The 11,229-nt window shown below is 50.0% G+C and overlaps 1 protein-coding gene across 9 annotated transcripts in view; it reads left to right on the top strand.

Annotated features, from left to right (window-relative positions):
- TRAK1 (trafficking kinesin protein 1) overlaps positions 1-11,229 on the top strand; it is a 118,974-nt gene that overhangs the window by 90,774 nt on the left and 16,971 nt on the right. For all 9 annotated transcript variants that reach the window (XM_059390735.1, XM_059390729.1, XM_059390730.1 and 6 more), the window contains 3 exons: positions 3,577-3,653; positions 5,139-5,375; positions 6,401-6,717. In XM_059390735.1, coding sequence (XP_059246718.1) covers positions 3,577-3,653; positions 5,139-5,375; positions 6,401-6,717 — 631 coding nt within the window. The remainder of the gene's footprint in view (positions 1-3,576; positions 3,654-5,138; positions 5,376-6,400; positions 6,718-11,229) is intronic.

Below are 11,229 nucleotides of genomic sequence, written 5' to 3' on the forward strand. Positions count from 1 at the left end.
GGTTCAGCAGCACTGTGCATGCCTCCTCTGCTGGCCTTTTCCCTGTGATGCTTGTTGATCTTCCTCGTTGCACCTTCTTCTGTCAGACTAAGGCCTCTCGAAGGCGGGGGCCATGTCTTCTTTGCTCCTTTCCTCCGTCCCTCTCTGGGACACTCTGCTATCTACTCGGAGCTTGTGTTACAGAATTGTACGTGCTTAGTAGCTACTAGATTTGGATGGGTGGACAAACAGACCAAAGAACAAATGACCAAGACCTTTTATATTTAGATCCTGTTTCATGGTTTGAGGAAATACCACAGTCTTTTTGAGGAGACGAGAACTTTTGAGAGAAACACTCCCAAATGAATACGAGTGGATGGCAGTGTCAATGTTTGTGACGCTCTGTCCCCTTGGAATTTGGCCTTTCCTTAGGGCTCTTTCCCTGTACACCCTCCACCCCCGTTACTGACACTGCTCGCTCCCCGCCTTGTTGTCTGGCCTACTTTTCCTAAATCATGAGCTTCTTTCCTTTTATATATCAAAATCAGACTAGAACACACACACTCTTTCTCTCTCAGCTTGACTACATCTAATGAAACCAAAATGAAAGATACATGACATAGCTTTCCAAGGGGCAGACTGGTGGTCCAGGAATCCCAGGAAAGGCAGCAAAGAACATTCGGTGCCCCCCGATTCCTCCGCCTGGAGCCGATGACAGCTCAGACTGGCCTACGACGTAGCAGTGTGTGCTCCCTGCCTCAGTTTCCCTTCTTCTTGGCTTCCCACCTTGGCGCGGTGGCCTCCTGGGGGGGCATCTTGTTTCCATGCACTTAGGAGGCCCTCCACTGCATTCACTCTCAGGGACACACTTGTTTTCAAACGAAGCCGTGACATAGTGAAGTCAAACTGAAAATCTGCGTTTGGGGCTTTTCTGCAGAGATTCTCAGCTTTCATATTTGCTGAGGTGGAGCTTTCGCTTGTCTTTCCCTGGAGCCGTTGGCACAGCTGGCCTCAGTTTTTGAGGATGGCTATTTTAAAAAAAATTTTATTTATTTATTTTACAGAGAGAGATCACAAATAGAGATGCAGGCAGAGAGAGAGAGGGAAGCAGGCTCCCCGCTGAGCAGAGAGCCTGATGTGGGACTTGATCCCAGGACCCTGAGATCACGACCCGAGCCGAAGGCAGCGGCTTAACCCACTGAGCCACCCAGGTACCCGAGGATGGCTATTTTTAAAGTGCACCATGTATTAAAGATATTTGTGGCGCTGAGTGGTGTTGTACCCGTGTTTCTGGAGCAGAATGGCCAAATCTGCCAGTCTTGCTCCCAGCCTCTCTAGTAGCTCAATCAGACCGTGAGCAGCAGTTTCTGCCTGAGGAGTACATTGCCAGCTCTTGCGTTTGGCAGGAGCTTCCAATCGGGAATCCCCAGACAGGACTCAGGAGGCCTATGAACCTGAGGAAGGGGCACATCTTTTCTCTTAATCCCTAATTGCATACAGTGCTTCCTTCTCATATGAAGGTGGGCACCAAGGCACAGCGTTAAGAGCACCCATGACTTTGTCACTGGTGGAGATCACAGCTGCTGTCTGTTGTAAGATGTCTCCAAGTCCTATTCGTGCTAAGCTCCACTTCAAGGTGGCAGTAATTACCAGGCCTGAAGCCAGGTCCTGTGTGTTACCGTATCACGATTGTTGTTATTAATAGTCTAGTGACTAGTTCAATATATCTGGCTTCCTTTTTGTCTTAATTACTTTATTCACTTAAAGATATTGATGTGAGAAGGGGTCCATGGCTTCCCCCAGACTGCTAGGGGGCTCAGGGCCAAAGAGGGCACAGAACCAGCTTGCAATTTCCTACAGGCATGGCCTTGAAATTAGTCGTTTGGTATGTCATCTCTCCTAAGTTGTATGAAGGTCCTTTCCTCGTGCAGAGGAAATGCACTCTGAATGCAAACTATATGGTGAATTACAGTAGTAAAAAAAGGAAACTTGCAGGGTGCCTGGCTGGCTCAGTCAGTTAAGCTTCTGCCTTCGGCTCAGGTCAGGATCCCAGGGTCTTGGGATCGAGTCCCGCATCGGGCTCCTCCCTCTCCTCCCTGCTTGTGCTCTCACTATCTCAGTTTCTTCTCTCTCTCTCAAATAAATAAATAAAATCTTAAAGAGAGAAAGAAAAGTAAACTGGCTTTAAAAAAGCTCACCCAGAGGCACCTGGGTGGCTCAGTGGGTTAAAGCCTCTGTCTTCGGCTCGGGTCATGATCTCAGAGTCCTGGGATCGAGCCCCCCATCGGGCTCTCTGCTCAGCAGGGAGCCTGCTTCCCCCGCCCACCTCTGCCTGCCTCTCTGTCTACTTGTGATCTCTATCAAATAAGTAAATAAAATCTTTTTAAAAAAGCTCACCCAGGGAAGCCTTTTACAACTTGGGTTATGTTGAATGGCAACCTGTACATAATAATTACTAAATAAAATCAGGTATGTATAAATAGGTTCCAGCTTCCAGCCTGGAGCATCACTCCTTGACTTTGGGGCTGTGGAGGTGGGTGCTCTGGAGTCCCCATGCTCTGTCTCCTGGGAAGGCATTGGCCACAAGTGGCTGTGTAAAGTTAAATCCATTAGAATTAGCACAGGGAATTTGGGTTCCCAGTGATACTGGTCATGTTTTAAGCACCTGATGGCCACCTGTGGCCTGTGGCTCTCACAGTGCACGGTGTAGAAAGAACATTCCTCTCATCTTGGGAGGTCTTCGGTTAACAAAGAGTTAGCCCTTCCCTTCAAGCTGTCCTAGGTGGTCTCCTTGTCTGAGATCCCAGCGGGTGCTTTTCTGCACACACTTGGTCCTCCTGTTGGCACCAACCTGTGCCGGTGTGTGGGGTTGCCTGTGAGTCTCTGCCTCGGGTGGTAAGGAGTGGTGGGGCGTTCAGGAAGGGGGCCGCTTATCAGGGAGTCTTTATCAGTGAGCCTCAGCTCGGGGCCTGGCCCATCTGAGAAGGGAGAAGCCATCTGTGACTGGCCCTCCCCTGACCCACAGAATCCACAACCTAGCTAGAGGAAGATGCAAGTGAACTCACTGTTCAGGGAACTCGTCGGGACTTCGTGTGTTTGGTGTCTTTCTTGGGGGAGGAGTGAAGGATTGGTAGTGGAAACGAGGTAGGAGCGGGTCATTAAAGGAGGGTGGGCATTGGGTCGTTGGTGGGGAGAGGAGCCTTCCTTGTATGGGAAGCGGGGGGCACAAGAGCAGAGGCTCACATGACCGTGCTCACAACTCAGGGCCCTTCCTCCACAAATTCCCCTGCCTCTCCTTGTAGGCAGAGCCACAGCTCCATGGTGTGGCCAAGGGAACATGGGGTTTGCTCTCAGATCCTTAGCCGCAGGGGAGCATAGGGGCTGTCCACTCAGTGCCCACTGGGGACTGCTCCATTCGGAACCCGCCATGGGGCTTGCTCACTCAGGGATCCCCCCAGTGATGAGTGGTGACAGCCTCACGGAAGGGCAGTTTGCAGGCTCTGAGACCTCACCGGAGACTCCTCTGGCCAGCCAGCCGGGAGCCTCTTTCAGAGACTTGAATTGCTGCTCACTCCGTGTGTCTCTGGCTTTTCTCAGGACTCCTTGGCAGCGGAGATCGAGGGGACGATGCGGAAGGAGCTGCAGCTGGAAGAGCCCGAGTCTCCGGACATCGCGTACGGCCTGCTTCTAAGTTTTCCAGAGACTGCCTCACACCCTGTGCTCATCAAAACCAGCAGCATTTGGGCTTCAGACACCAGCTCTGTGGTCCTTGCACAGATTTGGGTCTGGGTTGAGGGAGATAAGAGCACACAGACAGTGATATATATCCCCCAGCTCCTCTTCCTAGGTTTTAAAGCTCTTCTACTAACTTCTAGAAAGTTGAGTAAGGAGAGCTGTGTTTCCCATCTCTGTTAATGCAGGCCTGTCTTGATACCACCCCTTGGTTTTATCTTTCCGTTCAGTGAAAAACAATACTTGGAAATGTTTAATGCCTGTTAGAGAAAGAGAGATCGCATGCTATAGGAGATACAGAGGGCTCTTTGAGGGGTGCATGCAAGGCTTCTGCCCTTTCTGGCCCCTACGGGCTCTCTCCCTGACACGAGACCTTGTGCTAGGCCAGCCCTGAGGTGTTTCCTCAGATGTGTGTGGATCTGATTTCAGAGTGTATTTTCTGAACTCAAAGCCCACAGCCAGAACTGAAATGGGATCCTGGGAGTGACCAGAGTCCCCGAGCCTCTGTGCGTGTGTGAAGCCTTAGGCGTCCCAGAAAGATGTGGCCTTTATGGCAATGTGCCCTACCTTTGTCTCCTGTAAAAGGAACACATAAGGGGATGCCTGGGAGGCTCGGTTAAGCATTCCACTCTTGATGTAGCTCAGGTCATGATCTCAGGGTCATGAGATGGAGCCCCGTGTTGGGCTCTGCACTGGGCGTGGGGCTCTGCACTGGGCGTGGAGCATGCTTGGGATTCTCTTACTCGGTCTCTCTCCCCTTCTTAAAAAAAAGGCGGGGGGGGGGGGGGCGCGTGGAAACAAATGAACATCAAGGAGGTTCCACTCTTAGAAACAGCAGTTTCTAAATAAGATTCCTGTGGTGTTTATCATCTCATTGTAGAAGTTTAAGATTTTGTCTGGCTTTCATATATATATATATACACACACACATGCACACACACACACACACACACACACACACATATATATATACACATACACACATAAACAGTCAACAAATACTCATTCTACAGATACTTATGGAGCCCTGTTATGTGCTGAGCAGTGAACTCTGCTCTCCTGGACCTTGCATTCTAGGCACCATCATGACGGAGGAAAAGTAGCCAGGAGACTAAAGTCCTACTTAAGTACTTGTACTTGTGGGTCAAGCCTAAGGGAGAGAAAAGCAATATCCCTTTGCTTGCATCACCTCTGGGACATAGCCACAAAGTAGAGCCCCGAATTCAGTGGGTACTGAGTCTCTTGCTTTCCAGCCAACAGGCTTAAGAAACACATGGAAGGCAAGGGATGGTAGGTTGCTTGGGGGGCTCACATGGGCCAGCTGCCTTTCTCGCCTCTCAGATGGTAGTTTCTAGAGGTTGAACTCTGCAATCATTCCTGCATTTGTTTATTCATGGATGTTGTGCATCTTCTCCACACTTCTCCAGGCACCAGAAGCGAGTCTTTGAGACGGTGAGAAACATCAACCAGGTCGTCAAGCAGAGGTCTCTGACCCCATCCCCCATGAACATCCCAGGCTCCAACCAGTCCTCAGCCGTGAACTCCCTCCTCTCCAGCTGCGTCAGCACCCCCCGGTCCAGCTTCTACGGTAGTGATGTTGGCAACGTTGTCCTGGACAACAAGACCAACAGCATCATCCTGGAAGCAGAGTCCGAGGACCTGGGGTGAGCCGGCAGGGAGTTTGTAATCTTTGGGTCTGGGAGACAGGTGGTGTGGACGGAGGATAGGTTTGGCTCACAGAAGAGGGAGGCGGGTAAAGAATTGCCTGACAAGTACAGACCTTTTGTTCTGTAATCTGTTTTGCCAGGACCTCTGAGTGTGTGCTCATTCTTGATTCTGGTACTTTCACCAGTAGCAGGAGGCACAACAGGAAGTCTGCCTTTATGTCAAATGCTGAAGGGGGGATAAATGATTATTTTCTGTTACTTCCCTTTCGGGATCCAGAATAGACCTTTGTTTCAGGGACCTCTCTGTAGCTTGGATGTTTGGAAGGCTGAGGAGGACTCAGGCTCTGACTTGTGATCAGAATCCAGTTTGCTGCAAAGGGTGCACATCACAGCCCTGTCGCTAGGGTGGGGCCTCCTCAGTGGTGGGCAGCCCCTCTGTGTCCCCAAGCCCTGTAGACCCACAGCTGCGCGTGCGCGCATGCGCACACACACACACACACACACACACACACAGAGGCACGTCAGCTGTGTTGTACACCCTTTTTCTGTGACAGAGAGATTGGTTCTTCTGACCTCTTGGCTCCGAGGGGAACTGCTTGATAGAACAGCTCTTTAAGTTCAAGAACAAAGAGAAATACCCCTAGAACCTGTGACTCTTCTGGTAACTAGGACTTCGGTCTGAAGAAGTCGTCTTTCTGAGGGTTCACGAGGGAGATGTAGCTAGGGACGGAATTTTTTACATAGTCTGTGCGAATTTTCATTACACCTTAGTGCTCTCCCCCCACCGGGCAGAACACCCAACAGAGGGAACTAGGTTCCCCCCCGGCAGGCATTTCCGTCCCCAGCTTTGCCTAAATTTTTGCTCCTTGCCTTGTTGGCTTCCCTAGCAAAGAGCCTGCGGCCACCAGGAAACACATGCACCTCTGGCCACCTAGCAGTAAGGACTGCCTCGAGCCGTGCACTCTACCCTGCATGGCGCCCGCTGCAGGGTGTGCCTCGCTCAGCCCCATCTCCCTCCACAGGAACGACGAGCAGAGCAAGAAGCCCGGGACGCCGGGCACTCCGGGCTCCCACGACCTGGAGACGGCGCTGCGGAGGCTGTCCCTCCGCCGGGAGAACTACCTCTCGGAGCGGAGGTTCTTCGAGGAGGAGCAGGAGCGGAAGCTCAGGGAGCTGGCGGAGAAGGGCGAGCTGCTCAGCGGCTCCCTCACGCCCACGGAGAGCATCATGTCCCTCGGCACCCACTCGCGCTTCTCCGAGTTCACCGGCTTCTCGGGCATGTCCTTCAGCAGCCGCTCCTACCTGCCCGAGAAACTCCAGATCGTGAAGCCGCTGGAAGGTGATCACCAGGGGCCTCGGCCCCTCTCCGCCCTCCTCGGCGACCGCCTCTGGTCCCTGCTCCACCACCAGCAAGCGGGCAGCCTCTGTCATGCCTACTCCTTTTTCTTCCGAGACAGCCTCCCCCGCTGCTGGTTTGAGTTCCTCTGACGGTGGTGCCCAGCCTGGGCCTCCGTCAGCCTGGGCCTCCGTCTCCCGGGGCAGGTGTGGGGGTGTGCACGCCGGCCCCAGGCCGACTCTGACCTCCTCCAGTTAGGCCAAAGGAAAGGAACGAAGCCTTCAGGCCAGTTTCCTAGTTCTCTTTGTTGTGCATCTGGAACCTTAGAAGTTAGCATCTTTTTGAGAGGCAGAGGCACTGCTGACATACTAGAAAGTTCATTAGGGGTCTGAGAAGTGCAGGGAATTCTTGCTGTCCCCTCTCAGAAATGCTGGTGTCAGGGAAAGGTTCAGAGCACATGCTAGAAGTTGTTTTTTCAGGAACCACCTGAAAGCGATCTGCAATTATGGGCTTTCATGTTTTGTTTCCATCTTCCAGTAAAGAGGGTGTGGCTTTCTTCCAGTGCTGTGGGTTCTGAGCAAGAGGCCTAGACCTCCACAGTCTGGGGGCCGGGAAGGGGGTGGTCAGGGAGGTGAGTGAGCTCTATACTGCCTCAAGCCTGCTTTTCCCAGGGGCAGTTTACTTTTTAGTAAATTGGGACACGAGATGGTTAAACTCCTGGAAAAAATTCACCTTTGTTTTTTGCTTTTCCTTCTAGGTGTTATAAAAATATCTTCCCCCTAACTACCCTCTTAACCCTGTCAGGAGCCACTGAGAATTTGTATTTTTCATTTTTGACTCCTTTAGTTTGGAAACCTCTGTGAGCGTGAGAAGGTACTTTAGAATTCTGTATTACATATCTGATGCAAAGTCAAGTCAGAATTTCTATAAGGCCGTATGTCCCATGTTAGACCTATATTTTTAAGGAGTCATTTTAGGCATATAGTCGATAGTTACTCATTCCTGCAATTCCCTACCACAGATACACTGTTGATGTGTTAGAGCTTTGCTCTCTGCCTAAAAACAGTAGGATTCTTTTTAGCCCGTAAGAACCTGTTGAGAATGTGTGGGGTAAAATGAGGGTGTGCTTGTTAAAGACCCAAGACATGTTGGGTCCTGTAGTCTCCCGAGCTAGGAAGAGGGTGGGCTGACATTCTTTCTTCAGAGTTATTTTTTAATTGTATAATTCAGACCCTTATTAGATTTCAGAAAAGGGATGGCTCGTTCTGTTTTTAATTGTTTATTCAGTTGTGAGCTTGGTGATTGTTTCCTGATCCATAATTATGTCTGTTTTTCTTTCAATAAAATCTTTCTTTTCTGCAATTTTACTTTCTGCCTTTCTTTTCTTTTTTTCTCCTTTGTCTCTTAAAGCTCATTGGAATTTATCATCTCTATTTCGTCTGGTTTCTGTATTTGACTTTATGTTTCATTAGATCATCTAAGAATATGTCTTTGGATTCATTTTCCAAGCATATTACAGGAAAAGATTTTTAAAAATTTATTTCAGCCAATTCATCTTTTTTTTCCCTTTTAATCTTGTGACTTAGCAGTATTTTTTGTGTTACTAGAAGAAGAGAAAATCCCTGGAGGTGTGCTAGATCAGTTTCATCTACAGTACCCTTCTCACCAGGAAGTTAAATCACTGCTGTTAAGAAGTCACTTTGTATCACTATGGACTGTAGTGCCTCCTTATGTTAGAGATTCCTCTCCTCCGTTTTGTAGTTCTCAGACTTCTCAGCTATTTCACATACAACAAGTATTTTCTTTTTCCTTGCCTCCACAATTTTTTTTGTATTACCTTATTTAATTTGACGAGATGGAGTGCTGACCCAGAAGTCTGCCTGGCACTGGGTTCAATGCAGCTCCAACTGTGGCAGAAGAGAAGTGACCCTTTTGAGCCCCGTTTCTCTGACTTGTGAAATAAGGTCTACATCTGCCACACAAAATTGTCAAGAGTAAATGTGATTATGCCTGGCACCCAAGAGGTGCTAATTAAAACTTAGGTTCCCCAAACTTGCCATGTCCCAGCAGTTCAGGTCTAAAGGGTGTTGAGAACCCAGACTAGCACTGTGCCAGGGCCATGTTTTCATACCACCCTCTTCTGTTGGCCCACTCAGAAGCCGATCATATCCTTGATCTTCAGTGGCACAGGTCAGTGTGCTGGGATGAGGTCCCTGGAGAGCATTGGCTGGGATTGTAGATAGCCAGTCTGGGTCTTCCCACTGTGTCTCCCTTCCCTATTTAAAGCATCTGGGTATCTGCTTGTTGGTGTCAGCTGAAGTAGTTGAGCTAGGTGTTTAAGGTCAGTACTCTTACCCCTTCCTCTTACCCTAGGAGTTTAAGCAGGTGAAGCACAGGCGAACTTCTCAGACTCCTTGACAAAGATCCGCATGGCAAAGATGACTCTGGCAGTATTTTTCCCCCTGTATTTGTTTGCTCTTTCTTTGTGGGATAATTAAAATCAAGAGGGTATTTCCCAGTAAATAAGTTCACATGTAATTAGTTGAAAGCATACACTTCTTAGCTGAGCTAGACATTGTCCAGCAGGTTAGGTCTAAACTTCCAAGCCCCGGGTTCTCCTGTGACATAGATGGATTTGGTTTCCTTCTCCTTTGATCATATCACAGCTTTTAGTTAGAAGAGTGAGATGTAGAAGGAAAGCAAACAGGGAAAGGCACGGTGACCATGACTGTGTTCCCTGCCTGGCCACATCCTTATTTCATCCTTAGCTTCATCTTGGTGCCAGCCAGGAGCATGAAGCCTCCTCTTTCCTTGACCCCAGCCTCGTTCTCTTGTGGATGGGAGGGAGGGGCTGGTCATGGGAAGTATCTCACAGTGCGGTGATTCTCCTGCATTGTGCTTGACAAATAGAGGAAGCCAGGCTTGAGGGGGTTGGGAGGGTGGCAGTGGGAGTAGGAAAGAGGCAGCCAAGGCTCTGAATAAGGTGCCGTTTATCCTTAATTTTTAATCTATGCTCCATCTTGTACATCAGGCAGTCATGGGATCGGTCAGATTCCTACGTGGCGGTGCAGGCAGTGGCAGCAGGAGGGAGTGAGGTGCGAGCTATTTTGCCTGGGTCCTGGACTCGAGAAACCCTCTTGGGGCCTTAGAACCAGTTGGGAATGGAAACGATATATGGGCCTCCCCAGCCTGATGTAACTCAGATAACAGGGCTGTGGGGGCTTTGGCCAATATTCACTTTTGTAGGAGAGAAGACACCTGTATGAGGATTGAAAAAGCCAGTCGGGTGTGTTACTGCCCGGATTTCTGAGACACACACCGGGGAGGCCCCCTCACTGCTGACCCGGAGAAGGACAGACACTGGAGCCACCATGGGTTTGAACCTGGATTAGCCACCTGCCAGTTATGCAGCCTCTGGCAAGTTGCTTGACCACCCTGAGCGCCATGTCCTTATCTGTAAAATGAGGACAACAGGGTTATGATGATTGAGTTCCTAAGAATAGGCTCTTGGAGGGGTGCCTGACACTGGGTTAATGCTCAGTAAAGGTTGGCTCTTCGTGAGTAAGGGGTGCCCAAGGCAGAGGGTAAGAATCCAAGTACCATGCATCTTCCAGCATAATCTCTCCATTGTGATCTCAACTCTCTTGGCTCTGCAGATAACCTCATGTACTTGTGTAGCATCTTGAACTCCAAACAGCAACGTTTCTCTAGCCCGTGCCAGGGGTGGGGAGAGATGAGGGCTGTCTGCTGAACAGAGGGAGGATGGAGGCCCGTGGGACTGGTGTCTGGGTTCAGACCTCGGGCCTCCCTGACTTCTTTCTTTCCCTGGGCACTGTAAACCTCTCAGTCCCCTTCAGAAGGGTGAGGACCTCTGGTACTTCAGACATAGTTCCTCACTTCCCCGTGTCTGTCGTCTCTCCCTTTCCTCCCCTCCCAAAAGTAGAGGTGATCTGACCACACCATACTTAGTCATTTGCCATCATCCTCGTGAGACCAGCATGTATGTCCGAAGCTGGATGTCCCGGTGCCATGTTAAGACTTCTCCCCAGTGCAGTATTTTTGCCAGGAATGTGCCTAGTCATCTGATGACCACAGGAACAGGGGCCTCATTATGGATCATGAATGGGGGTCTCCAGAAATCCCATCAGCTGTAGTGTGTGTGCCTCCTGGCCGGCCTTGGATGGCCACCTAGGATGTTTACTGCCCACCATGGATGCTTCTCAGTTGCTGTGGGTTCCCGGCCAGAGCACGGAGGTCCTTGCTTGTTTACAGACCTGTGAACATGGGCTGGGGGCCAGGCCTTGTGAACTTACTCAAGGGACCTGGACTTCAGGGCTGTCGCTGCTCAGAGACTTGGGAAAATTCTCTAACTTGAGTGACTCTCAGTTCCCTCATCGGGTGCTTCTGAGCTGGGAGTTGATGTAACACCAGCTGCTCAATCAGGGTAGCTTTAAAAGAAACGCTGCTTTAAAAAAAAGAAAAAAAAAGAAAGAAAAGCTGCTGAGGCCCCGGTGT

Source organism: Mustela nigripes, chromosome 2, assembly GCF_022355385.1.
Source record: "Mustela nigripes isolate SB6536 chromosome 2, MUSNIG.SB6536, whole genome shotgun sequence".
Taxonomy (NCBI): domain Eukaryota; kingdom Metazoa; phylum Chordata; class Mammalia; order Carnivora; family Mustelidae; genus Mustela; species Mustela nigripes.